General features: G+C 50.8%; 1 protein-coding gene across 1 annotated transcript in view; it reads right to left on the minus strand.

Moving 5' to 3' along the window:
* Window positions 1–10,661, minus strand: part of LOC149325170 (uncharacterized) — a 49,121-nt gene extending 38,460 nt beyond the window's left edge. The window contains exons 1-2 of the mRNA XM_089563317.1: window positions 10,628–10,661; window positions 9,871–9,991 (exon numbers count right to left, since the gene is read on the minus strand). Of these exons, the coding sequence (XP_089419443.1) occupies window positions 9,871–9,991; window positions 10,628–10,661 (155 nt within the window). The remainder of the gene's footprint in view (window positions 1–9,870; window positions 9,992–10,627) is intronic.
* Window positions 10,662–14,359: the final 3,698 nt, after the last annotated feature.

Genomic DNA, 14,359 nt, shown 5'->3' on the forward strand with positions numbered 1-14,359 from the left:
TGCGATAGTCGACACAAAATCGGAGAGTACCGTCCTTCTTCCTAACGAGGACGACAGGCGAAGACCACGGGCTTTGGGAAGGTTGAACAACGCCATCATCAAGCATTTCCTGAACCTGGGTTTGAATAACTGCCCGTTCTTTAGCAGAAACACGGTAAGGCTGCTGTCGTATAGGGCGAGCGTCGTCATAGGTGATGATGCGGTGCTGCGTGATGGGTGTTTGACGAACCTTCGAGCAAGAAGCGAAGCACGGCTTGTATTCCTTCAGCAGCTGCTCCAAAGCCAGTCGTTGTTCCCGAGGCAGATGGCAGTTTATGTCGACGTTTTCAAGGGAGGGCTCGTCAGTGCCGGCTGCCGCGGACGCAAAACAAACAGGAGTATCGATAACAGGTTCGGCAGAAGCAATAGCGGTTCCTTGAAAAAGGTGTCGGTATTCATTACAAAAATTAGTGACCAGGACCGCAGACCGCCCACCACGAAGCGTCAGTAGACTGCGAGCGGCACAGATGCCTTGACTAAGCAGGAGTGAACAGTTAGCCTCGGCGACTGCTTCTGCGTCATGCAAGTCGTTGCAGGTGACTTCAACCAAAACATTGCTCCGTGGCGGCAAAGTGACACTGTCAGCAGAAACACGAAGGGCGGCACTGCGGTGGCAAGAGTCGGCGAGGTGGGTGGCTTGACTTGTCGAAAAAGTGATGATTCGTTGCCGGAGGTCGATAACAGCACCATACTCCCGCAGAAAGTCAATGCCGATAATGAGATCGCGGGAGCAATTGCACAGAACTACACAACTGATGACGAACGTAGATCCGTGAATCTGAACGCGAGCCGTGCAAATGCCCTTTGGGGTAACGAGATGACCACCGGCTGTACGAAGATGCACCACAGAACATGGACCCAGGCAGCACAAACCGTTGGCCCAATATTGGGAGTCTGTTGGCTATGTGTGGCCCTATACAGGGCCAATGTTGCCTTCATTGTCCACATATTGGCACTGCCACAATGTGCTATTTCCAACATTGGCCCTACTTGTCCGATGTTTTCCCCATATTGGCAATGCCATTAGTTACACCTCCAACGATGGCCCTACTTGTCCGATGTTTTCCCCATATTGGCAATGCCACTTAGTTACACCTCCAACGATGGCCCTAAATGTCCGCTGTCGTCCCCATATTGGCAATGCCGCCTCATTAACCCGCAACGATGGCCCTACTTGTCCGCTGTTTTCCCTGTATTGGCAGTGCCGCTCCACGACACACCAAAGGATGTCCCGGTGATTATCTGTGGTTAATATCTCTCAATCCATTTTTTTTCAATATTCGGACTTGTTTATTTATTTATTTTTATGACCAACAACAGCGTTAGCGTCGAACTCTGACGCGAAATTACAATAAAAAGCGCGATGTAATTGATCGCGCGAAAGTGAGCAGAGGTCAGATTCATTCACGAAGGTATACGAATTTTGAAAAGCGGCGTCTTTTGAAATTATGATATGCAAAGAAAAAAAGAAAGAAAGAAAGAGGTGCCACAATCAAGAAAATGAAATTTCGATTCGATGAATGGTATAATAACGCACTAATTAACGTACTGCCTCGCATATCTCTCGCATCCCTAGCATACCACAGCCCCCTATTATAGGTTGCCGGTTGAAATTCGTGTCTCAAGATATAGGCTCAACTTAACTGATCAGTTTATGCTGCACGAAACGCTGCATCGTATGACACAATCCGGAACACAATGCCTCACCCACAGGATGCTCACCCTAGAAAAAAACAAATAAATCGCTTTTTCCTGTACTACAATTTAACTAGGTCACAAATTATTGCGTGGCGCATTTGGAGAGAAGAAACGATCTGAGTAAAACGGGATTTTGGTTTTATCGCAAATAAACAGTTGACGTGAACAACTTGCTGCACATTTACTGCGTGAAGAAGCAGCAGACGGGAAAGAAAATGTAGATATATGTTAAATTAAAAAAAAAATAAGCGAACAAACGGCTCTGCTTCCTGAAGCCGCGAAGCTAAGGTGGCTAGGTTTCTTTAATGTCGCAAATTGTTTCGTTATTCTGCTGTGCTTTTTGGGTATTCTATAACGACGGCTCTAGCATACGTTTTTGCATTAAATTATCACGTTTATCAAATTAAAGATCGGAACTTTTTCCCGGTCGCATTTCCACTAGTTTTTTTTTTTGCCTTTTCTTTGCGCGTATCCTTAATACCAGTGAGCCATAACAGGTGCATTGCTGAGTAGCGCGCTGCGTCATTTCGAGCTAGCGCAGACACGCACGGGCGGGCCGCATGACTACGGCTTAGACCGACCTGCCTACACTGGTGTGTATAAAATGTGGGGTATTCGATCGTCGCTCTAGAAGCGAATCATTGGATTATATTGATGAATGGTGTTGCATGGACGTATGTCATCCTACTTTGTCCGCCACAAGTATAATATATGAAACACTCAAAGAATACGCATTGTTCCCGCTAATTTTCTTTATTGTTTTATATTTCCGGTATTTTCATAGTAACACATTTCTCTCAGCTTCAACCAAAGAGGCACACGACCGCAGAGATTACGCTAATGTTTGGCCGTTTTGACGAAATTCATGCCCAAGCTCCACGTTTACACTTCCAACATCTCCGCATTGTCGTTTCCTTGCCGCTTTTCACGTGCTCAACTGCCTATGGCGCATCCTCCGGACATTCCGGAATTCTTTCACTCATTTCACCCCCCCCTCTCCACCCCCTTTTTGAAGTCCCATACAGCCGCCTTTTGCCGGGCCGAGCCCCTTTGTTGGAAGAGCGCTGGCCCTCACCATGCTAGGAGTTATTTTTTTTCTTTGTGATTTTAGGTACACTGACCTTCTCTAACCTGTTTTCCCCTCGCGCCCAACTAAGCGCAACGCCGCTCATCCACCCTCCCTAGATTTTCTTCTATCCCTTTTCCAGCTGCCGTTTCCCTAGCTGCAGCAAATTCTCCGAAAAATATAAGAAACCTGCCCCATCGTCGTCTCCTCCTTTCCCGAACACTCGCCCAACGAGTATCGCCTGTAGCTAGCAAGGCGGCGAAAAGCCACACAACCAGCGTGCCGACGAAGCATGCGCGCTCAAGCTGACGCCGTTCGTTGTCGAGAATCCACACCCGATACGATTTGACAATTATGACGGAATTCAGTAGCCTGGCCTGCAAGATTCTATTTGTGAGTACCACCATACTTTTATATTGAAATGTGTTCGGAAATGAGTATGGTTCTTGGCGTAATTGCCGCTTTGAACCAGCGCCGACCTTTTTTTTCTCCGGCAGGAAAAGAGAAAGCGACAAAGCATGGCGCCAACTTCTGAATGCCAACTTTCACAGCTAAATGTCTAGCGCAAAGGCATGCACAGAATGGTGAGAACTTTATTTTTCAGCTTTGATAAAATGGATTTACCGAACGTTGACTATCTCTTCAATCACCGTGGCGGAGTGTTGTGTGGCCCGACTCATGTTGCGTTCATTACGACATTGGTCGTCTATCTTTTGTGCAAGATGAGTACCAGAAGCGCTTATTCTTCCACTGCAGCAGTTTTCTGGCCGCGTGTAATATTCCCGTGCCGGGTGCCTTTGTCTTGGCCAGTTGCAGGCGTACGAGAAAAAGCGGAATTCCTGGTCCCAGCGAACTTTATCCATGTTGTCTCGGAATTAATCACCCATGGACTATCGGAAGAGTGATTTCGTATGGTTTTCAAGTAAGATTTCCGTCTGCCCCGTTACATGCATGCCAAGCGGCATCGATAATCTGCTTACTTTAAAAAAGTGTATTCGGTCTCCTGCGTTCAGCGCATTTCGCAAAACTGTGCAAGCCGTCTTTGCATGGAATATTATATTTCATAGCGAAAAAAAAAATTGCTCGCAGCTGTTCAATGGGGAGGAGCTGCTACCACCTGTGCCATACTTTGCTGGAACAAAAGGCTAACAACCAGCTCGCAATAGACATGTAATTTTGATAGGAAATATAAAAATAGATTGATTTGTATTAAACACTATATTTATCTCTTTTTGTGACTTTTAATATGTATTTGAGGGTGTGACACGGCAAATTGGGATTAGAACTTAGCAATACGGTGGGAAAAAATTGTTAAATTCAATTCAACATTTTGCTTTTAGTGTGGAGATTTATATTAAAAGTCATTTAGAAATTATACTTTCAACATATGTTACGAGTACCTTCTCGCACACTGCGCGCCACTAAGATCAATGTGTTATTTTATTTCTTGTCTTTTTTCTGTGATGGTTGTACTTACACTCATGATCACATCATGCACCTCTTTGCAGCTGCGATGTACAGCCAGGTCATCGTGCAAGAGCTTGGCGAGGAATTTGTTTCAAGGCACTGCAAAAGTTCTCTTACAAGAGGAGTGCAACGATTAGTGCCGATATGACTCATCGATTCAGCGGCTCCGGCACAGTGCATTTCACGATGTACTGGCACCGTAGATGCAATAAATTTCGTTCTTTGAATCCGTTCTTTCTATTTTCTATGTCTGCTGACTGCTTATATGTAAATTGTTACACATACAAGCTCCGGCTGGTGGAAAACAAGCGTTATATGTCTGCGTTGTTGCTGGCCAGCAAGAGGTATGGTACAAAACTAGGTGGGACCCCCGATCGCATACAATTTCCCACTGTTCTTGCAATTGATATGCCACCTATAAAAGTTGGATCAAGGGTGGAAAAGTGGGCACATGTCGGAGCGAACCTGGGGCTATTATTGATACTGGCGGAATGTGGGCATACTATTGGCGCGAATTTCGGGCCATTATTGACAGATCGACTGAATGTGGGCATACTATTGGCGTGAATGTCAGGTCATTATTCATAGATTGGCTGAATATGGGCATAGTATTGGGACGAATGTCAGGCCATAATTAATAGATTGGCTGAACATGGGCATAGTCTTGGCACGAACGTTGGCTATTTGTAGATAGACTGGCTGAATGTTGGCTCAAGGCTGGTAGCTAGACTGGCTGAGTATAGGCACAATCTTGGCATGAATAAAGGGCCATTCTTGGAAAAAGTCTCGGATTGCTCAAATGCCAGTGTAGGACCAATATTCATGCCAATTTCCGCCACTCTTTTGCCACTCTTGGACCAATCAATTTGTGCTGCTTGGGGAGTAAGCACTTTTTTCAGAAGAGTCGCCTATTTATCACTCATAGTTGAATAGTCGGCCCCGGTGTCCACTAATGCACTGACTCTGTGACCGTCGAGAAGAACAGGTATGTCCAAAGAAACGGGGCTGTCTAGGTCGGATGACGGTGCCATCTGTTCACGGTCGGAACGTAGCGGCGGCGACGGGAGGTCTTCAGCGCAGCGACTCCCAGCGACCTCGCCCCCGAAGGTCGCTGGTCTCAGTTTTCCCGGCGAGGGCTCGGCGAGCGACCCTGTGCTGCTCGCGAGGGGCTGTGGGGGTTCGGGGAAGAGCGCCTCGGAGACGATGAGCGCGGCTGATGCGGCGTGCTGGCTGAAATTGGCTGTTCCGCTAGGAAGTCTTCAATGGCAGGGGACCGATGGCCAAGCCGGGGTCTGGGCGAATCGGCTCGAAAGCCCTGCAGACCGAGGCGCCGATAAGAGCAGTTACGGTAGAGATGTCCTGGTTCTCCGCAGTGAAAGCAGAGTAGCCGGTTATCAGGTGTGCGCCAGACATCGGCCTTCCGCAAGGGCGCTCGGCGATCGTCGAAATACTGCACTGGTGGAACTGAGGACCGCGGCTCAGGAGGCGTTACCGGAAATGGTGGCGGCGAAACCGCAGCCGGGCGCCTCGCAATTTCAGCATAGGTGGGGCGGTGGCAGACTCCTGGTAGAGGAGGTGTTTCGACAGCAAGAGCCCTGAACGCCTGTTGCACCTCCTCGCGAACAAGAGCAGAAATCGAACCTAGCGCTGGCTGCGAAGGGATGCAAAATTTCAGGACCTCTTCACGCACGATGGTGCGAATCAGTTCACGCAGATCGTCAGGGTGGCTCCCGGAGGTAGCAAACGATGCGGTGACAGCAGCAGCATGCACGGGCCGGTCGTAGGTCGCAGAACGTTGTTGCAGCACCTTTTGCATCGTTGTGGCCTCTGTAAGGAATGCAGCAACGGTCGATGGTGGGCTGCGCACGAGGCCTGCGAAAAGCTGCTCTTTGACGCCACGCATTAAATGCCGGAGTTTCTTTTCTTCCGGCATGGCCGGGTCAGCTCTTCTGAAGAGGCGCGTCATGTCCTCGACGTACATCTGCACACTTTCGTTCGGCAGCTGGATGCGAGATTGTAGTGCACGCTCAGCCCGTTCACGACGATCCACGCTTGTGTAGGCCTCCAGCACCCGACGACGGAACTCATGCCACGTGATTAAAACGTCCTCTCGGTTTTCAAACCAGGTGCGAGCGCCATCCTCGAGGCTGAAGTAAACGTTCCGGAGTTTGGCTGCGTCGTCCCATTGGTTAAACGCAGCTACGCGCTCAAAATGAAGGAGCCAGTCCTCCACATCCTCAAAAAGTTCCCCACGGAACGTCTTGGGAATCCGCGGAGTCTGCAAGGTGTAGTGGGATGGCGCGGCAGCGGCAGTTTGCAGAGGAGGACGAGTGGCTGTCTCCATGGCGCCGCTCTCGACTAGTCCTACCTCCGAAGGCAGTCCCTGGATCCTCCGACTGAAGCGATGTACCGGGGTGTGAAGTGGTACAGGGCTGGCGCGACGGCTTCCTGGAGGGGTCTCTTGCATGGGCTCACGGTTACCCCGCACCTACACCAGACTGTAACGTACTTGTTGACGACGGGGGCTTTAATAACAAGTGCGAAGACAGACAAGGCCACGGCGACAGACTCCACACGGCGCGAGCCCTACTTCTTCGTCGTCAGCAGCTATGCGCCACCTGGCAATGCTAGGTGGCAATATCAGCCTGGCCATCTAGAAGCTGATGAAGAGGAGAGTCGTTATCAGGCCCTGGATTCAGTCCAACGTCTCCGCACAATAACAGCAGCAGCATGATAAACATAGCCCTACGCTTTAACAAATAGCGTCGTCTTCGACAGTACTTTGCATTATCGATAAAAGAAGAGCGTGAACACACTTGTGCAAAAATCACATGGGGCGGAACCGGCAAAACGTACAAAACATCGGTGCCGTAAGGAGGCATTCCACCAACCTGCATGAAGAGCCATAACGTGAGCGGCGGTGTCATGGTAGCGCCGGAATCACGCCCCAGAGGAAGACTGCTGTGACGCCCCCTTTGTAGCAGGAGATGATGTTCGTCGACGGTCCAATGTTGGGTGACCGGCAGCGGACATTGCCCAAATTCAGCGGCACCACACGCTTCAGTGACGAAGAAGGCATCGGCGTTGAAAGGTTCCACGAAACTACTTAGAAGATTGCCCGGTGGTGAGGATTCGTTGATGCTGGGCAGAAGGCAATCACGATCGCATTGTAACGAGACAGCCACGTTGAAAACCTGCATGAAGAGCCATAACGTGAGCGGCGGTGTCATGGAAGCGCCGGAATCGCCGCCATTCAAAATTTCCTTTCTAACATTTTTTAATCATCACTATCACCTTTTTTGTTATTCCTATTGTTATTATTTTTTTAATCCGTCGGCTACAAATCACACAGTGTCGACCTCCTGTGTTCGTTATCCATTTCCCGTTTCTTTTTAGTATGTTTGCTTTATGTTTACTTTTCGCATCCCCAGCAATCCTTTGTTGTTTGTCCGTGGAAAAAAAAATCCATGAAAAATCTCCCCGTGCACCCAACTTCTTGGCTGATGCCTCTGCGTGGGTATCCGCCTTTGTACGAGGTTAATAACTACGACATAGAAGCGCATGTTGGTTTTGGTGGACTAGTGTTGTCCAGCTAGCATCCTTCATGGCACCGCCACATCCACTGGAGCTTTGTCAGAGCCGTCGCATCTCCGGACACCACTGCCCGTTACCACGCTGCACGGGGATGAGCCTGGCTGAGCGCTTCACGGTCCTTTAAGCCCGGCTGCCGACCGGCCTTCGTCGACTCCCAGCGGACCTTATCAATCATAACGTGAGCCGCGGCCTTTTGCTGGCGCAGCGCGCAAGGAGGTTGCCGATTAGTTTACCCACTACCAACGGGTGAGCCGACAGAACCGGTGGGAATCCGCCGCTCAACTTTCCAACGTGGTATTCTTCCCAACAATGACCGCCTTAATCTGGTACGAAAATCATGACGACACGCTCTCTACGTGGGAGCGCTTTGTTACCGAATTTAAGCAGTGTTTCGGCGACTCCGTTGCGCGGAAGAAGCGCGCAGAGCAAACCCTGCCTCATAGGGCGCTGCTACCAGGCGAGACGTGCACTACATATACGAAGGAAGTCCTCAGACTGTGCAAAAACATCAACTCCTGAATGCCTGAAGAAGATATGGTCGGTGATTTCTTGAAGGGCATTGCGGATGATGCTTGTGATTTGCTTATCTCCAAAGACGACCTGGCGACTGTCTCTGATGTCTTACATCCCATCCGCACTACTGAAGCGCTGAAGACACACCGCATAGTACCAAAGTCTGGGCGGCTGCAGAATGTCACCACCGTAGCCAATGTTGGAGATAACTTTTGTTTGGACCTTGCCACGATTATTCGATTTTTCGTGCACTTCTACGACTGCATCCCCACGCCCGTCATACACCACCCGTCTGCTGTGACCCCTATCTTTCACAAAGGGCCACCTCCACACCGACTTCGCAGCCCGGGATTCCCTCCGATAATTCACCTAACGTCGCCGCTTCGACCGATTACCCTCAATCGAATTTCGATGGCCCTCTTTCGTCGGTGTGTCCCGATATAGACTACGACCGTCGTCCGCGAGCTCCCTGATTTTCTAGACGCCCCCCTCGGATGGTTGATCAGCTCGAGTATGAATGCATTTCTTCTATGCCTCCTGACATTTTCGAACCCTTTCAGGGCGAGCGTTTTCTTCGCCTTCGGCCCGTTCCCGTTCGCTACCGATGCGGCGTTCCGGGACATATTACGGATACTGTCGCAGTCGCCCATCTTCACGGTACGGACGCCGCATAAATCCTGTCGCACCCAGTGATCGCCACTTCGACAGCCGCCTCCATCGCGTGACTATTACCAGTCCGACGACATCCGGCATCACTTCCCTCCTACCCCCCACCCCTTCCCCCCGGCCCGTTTCTCATGCGCGCCGCCGTTCACCGTCACCACGGCGCAGCTCTGTATCGCCACAGCTGGAAACCTAGTCCCTACGACAGATGGAGGTGAGGTCGTTGGACACCATTTACTGCTCTCAGACACCCCTCCTTCAGTTATTATGTTCAAAAACAAGATTCATGTGTTTGTAGATGGTGTTTCAACTATGGCGCTAGTGGAAACAAGTGCAACTATTTCTCTTATGAGTTTGTGTCTTAACATGTTGGACTGCAAAGTGTTGCTCATGTGGGACCGAAGCGCGACTTTTTATGCATTGAACGGCGCCTTCTTGCGTCCTGTGGAAGTGAGCAGGGCCAAGATGTATCAGGGTCGAACAGTGTTATCGGATGAATCTGCAGTGCTACCTCACTCAACGCATGATGTTATTTTAGGCATTGTTGTACGTGGGGTTTGGGGTCGCGGCTCGATAGAACCACTGTCAAGACGGCGCCCGTTCCGACCCGGACAGGAGTGTCGCTGAGCGAAGGAGTTATTATTGACGAAGGAGGACTTAGTGCATTTACTTTTTACAAGCGTAAGAGCCAATTGGAGAATCTCTCGGCCACACGCATAGCCGACTTACATAGGCCTTTATTTCCCTGAAGAACCTAGGTAGAGGGCGGCCTCGCCCAGGAGGTTAGTCTCAACGTTCACTTTCGTGCACAACCTCACACTTTATCTTACTTGTGGACGCTCTCCTGCCACGGGTTTGAGCTTGAGAGTGAAGGGAATGCCGTCAAGGTCCCGTTGACTGCAGCAGGTGATGGTCTCTGGCCAGCTGGCGGTTCCCCCGTACTGTCGACACCTGTTTTAAGGCGAAAACCTTTATTGGCTCATATTGTCGTGACTGGTCGGAATGGTCGTGACGTCACTGCGCACAAATTTTGACGGGTGTCCACCGAAATATCTGAGACAGTTACTGCGCCACTTCCTTTCCTCAAATACAATTTTCATTTTCTTCATTACGGCGCCTCTTTCTCTTTCTTCTTTCACTCCCACTTCCTCCCTTCCTGTACGGTGCGGTTCAGGTGTCCACCGAGATGACAGAGAATTACAGCGCCATTTCCTTTCCTCAAAAAGCGTTGCATTCAAAAGGCAACGCATCGCGACGAACGGGTGGTGGCGTTCCGTGGACCCCCTGGCTACAACACGCTGCCGCGTTCCACTCCTAAAGGAAAAGATTAAGCGTCATTAATTGGCAGTTAATTAATGCACCAAGATAATGTGAAGTGAACAATCGCGGAGCAGAATGCAGCACTCAGGCTTTCGCCTTTCACCACTTTAGCCGCTAAAGCTCCTCGTAATTTTTTTCATCAGATGACACCCGGCCCGCAAGGCCGGAACGCGAGATCTTGAAAAGGGCAGAAAGTGGTCCTTTGTCCTTAGAGGTTCGCGGTGGTTGGGGAAGATGCCTGTCAGCCCACCGTGGTGCTCGGCGCACGGAGGTTGGAACGAGGGCCTTTCTCCCCCGACATGGTCGCGCAATTAGAGAAGATAGCGTCCGCCTGCTCGCCGCGATGTTTCTCCGCACAAGAGCCGACATCGGAAATTGCGCGCTTTGTGTCCTAACTTCAGATCACCGTTCTTTTGAGTCCCACACTCCGACTCAACAAAGTACATTGCCCTCTCCTGGTGATCCATTACGGTAGGCCTGGAAGCAATCGTCAAGTTGACAGGAGGTACTCGCAGCCACCCAGAAGAAATATATGTGCTGGCTATTCGAAGCGATACCTGCTGACGCCGTTCTTAGCAGCAGAGACTTTCTGCCCATGTTTGGCGCTACTGTCGACGGTCGTACGGGCGAAATGAGTGTTGATGGTGCCCCTTAATCGAGCTTCTTGGAGGCGTCCCCTATTTGTGCTGATGTTCGTTGTGTCCGTGGATACCTGCGTGCCTCCGTTGTCTGCTGTGCGCCCCGGTTTCGCGCTGCCACCGTATGAACAAGCCTTTTCAGGTTATCATCACACGGAACTATTCGAACGGTACCAAGAAATCGCTTCTCGTTCATCATTGTTTGGCGCCTGTGAGCTAGGGCTGCGCACGATTTTGGACTAGTAATTGCTCTCTGCAGCCCACGCTTTTGCCGACTGGGGCGAAGCTTGCCAAATTTAGTGAAGATGCCCACCATCAGTGATTTTGGAGACGGATGCGCACGATGACAGTGTTGCTGCAACTTCGGTCGGCTCGCAACTGCATATCATGGTTAGCGAGTCGCTGAACACCTCGAGCATGATGCTTTGGTGGACTGTCGAAGTATTCCTCCATGTTTAACTTCTTGTAGCCCAACAGTGCACGCCCTATTACTGTGTCTCGCACCACTCATCGCACTTACACTGGATGTGCACACTCGAATCGCCAGAAACCGTATCGAGTGACCCCGTCCGAGCGAAAAGACTTAAAGGAACTAGCCCGCCTAATGTTAAGAAAAGAGGTTATTCAGGAGTCCTCCAGACCTTGGGCGGCTTCTTTGGTTCTAGCGGAAAAGGAGGATGGGACATCGCGATTCTGCGTAGATTACTGCCGCCTCAATGCAGTCACCAAAAACGTCGTCTACCCCCTTCCCTGCATCAATGATGCCATATACTGCTTGTTCTCCGCCTAGTACTTTTCATCTGTCGATCTGCGGTTGGGCTACTAGCAGATACCAATGCACCCAGCGGACAAGGAAGAGACTGCCTTGAGTGCACCAAACGGTTTCCTTGAATTCAGTGTTATGCCATTCGGACTGTGCAATGCGCCCGCAGCATTTCAGTGATTCATAGATGCCATACTACGGGCCCTCAAATGGCAAATCTGCATATGCTATTTCGATTATGTTTTCTTTGGCCGGACATTCGAAGCGCACAACGAGCACTTTTAGCTGGTCCTGAACTTCTTGCACTAAGTTGGCCTTGTTCTAAATTCTAAGAAATGCCGTTTAGGCGGGCGTGAAGCATTGGTGCTCGACCACGTCGTCGACCTAGAGGGCGCGTGGCCGGATACTCAGAAGACTGCGGCCGTTGCAGCGTTTTCACAACTCTGGATTGTGAACGAGCTTCGCCGTTTCATTGGACTGGGCTGATATTTCCGTTGGTTTTGTCCGTCTTTTTCCTGCCGTACCCCGCTCACGCACCTGCTGCAGAAAAACGCTGCCTACGAGTGGACATCAGCGTGCGACTCGCCATTCCACCACTCCATTTCCCGCTAAAGTCGCATCTCATTCTCCGGCATTACAACCCGTGAGCTCCGACGGAGGTCAATACTGACGCAAGTGGTGTTCGCATCGGTGCGGTGCTGGTCCAGTGATGTGATCAGCGAGAACATGTATTTCCTTACGTCAGTCGGAGTCTGAGCAAGGCTGAACAAAACTGCACTATTACCGAGCAAGAATGCCCTGTGGTTATTTTTGCCCTGCAGCGCTTTCGCTCTTACCTGTACGGACGGCCATTCAAAATCATAACCGACCATGCCCTATGGTAGCTGCTCAATCTTCGAGATCCATCGTCTTGCTCACTGGGCCCTCCGTCTGCAAGAATACGACTACACCATCTCGTCTGGTCGACGAGATGCCGATGCCGACTGCCTCTCCTGGTTTCGACTTCCTACGACACAATGTGAAGGTGCGAGCATCGGGAAACTCGGTGGTACAGGTTCATTGGTTTCTTGGGGTTTAACGTCCCAAAGCAACTCACCCTATGAGGGATGCCGTAGTAAAGGGCTCCGGAAATTTCGACCACCTGGGGTTCTTTAACGTGCACTGAGATCGCACAGTACACGGGCCTCTAGAATTTCGCCTTCATCGAAATTCAGCCACCGTGGCCGGGATCGAACACGCGCCTTTCGGGTAAGCAGCCGAGCACCGTAACCACTGTGCCACCGCGGCGGGGCTCAGTGGTACAGAAGTAATGTAATGGTAAGGCTATGAGGGGCGCCGTAGTGAAGGGATCCGGAAATTTCGACTACCTGGGGTTCTTTAACGTGCACTGACATCGCACAGTACACGGGCCTCTAGAATTTCGATGGAGGCAACATTCTAGAGGCCCGTGTACTGTGCGATGTCTGTACAGGAGCCCTTGACTACGGCTCCTCATAGCCTGAGTCGCTTTGGGACATTAAACCCCATAAACCAAACCAATCAATGTGATGCCGATGATTTCGGCCATTACATTACCAACGAGTTTCTCGATGCTCGCACTTTCCACACTGAGCAGCACATGACCGTCGCCACGAGCAGTTCCTTACCACTGCGCAGGACTCTATACCGGTGCCAGCACTTAATGTCTACTTGGTGGTCTCCTACATAAGAAGACCTACCCGGCCACCGGTCTTCGCTTTGTCGTGGTGGTCCCCGAGAGTCTCAGCTCCTCCACAGCGTATTTTGCATGATGTCCCAACTGCTGGACATCTAGAATCCGCGAGGACACTTCACCGCACTCAGGCACCTTTGTATGGCCGCGGATCCGCGCAAATATGAGGAAGTATGTAGCCAATTATACCCAATGTTAGAGTCACAAACATCCGAGAGGTGCTACACCTTGTATGCTTTGGTGTCCCTGTATATGCCACCGCAGGGAGCAGAGTTTCGCGTCTGTTTTCGCTCGGCGCTCCGACCGCCGTTCGCTGAGAGACGATCACATGGTTTTCGTGACGTCAAGTTTTGGACACTCCGCGGAGAAGCCGACTTCACAGGCGCAGTGCCGAGCAAACCCTTGTCAGCTCGACGCCGCATGCGAGTCAGCGCTGTCGGCTACACTTCATACGTTTTCCATGCACACCTGTGGCATCAGCGCCACAGTGGCTCAGTGGTTATGGCGCTCGGCTGCTGACCCTAAAGACGTGGGTTCGATCCCGGCTGCGGCAGTCGCATTTCGATGGAGGCGAAATTCTTGAGGCCCGTGTAGTGTGCAATGTCAGTGCGTGTTAAGTGGTCGAAAGTTCCAGAGCCATTCACTATGGCGTCCGTCATAGCCTGAGTCGCAGTGGGACATTAAACCACCCTAAACCATTAGTTTGCCTATGCTGTGACGTTCCGGCCTATCGGGGGTCTGTCACAAAGCAACCCAACCTGTTCCTGTCTACGGGCCCTGCTGAGGCGAATAGAATTGAGCCCACAAGGTGGTATCGTGGCAAAACATTATTTATTTCTCTGCCTGAAGGCGAAACTGGGAGTCCGCTCACTGCTGGATTCTAGGAG

This window comes from Amblyomma mixtum, chromosome 10 (assembly GCF_055824585.1).
Source record: "Amblyomma mixtum isolate Tamu chromosome 10, ASM5582458v1, whole genome shotgun sequence".
In the NCBI taxonomy this organism is placed as follows: domain Eukaryota; kingdom Metazoa; phylum Arthropoda; class Arachnida; order Ixodida; family Ixodidae; genus Amblyomma; species Amblyomma mixtum.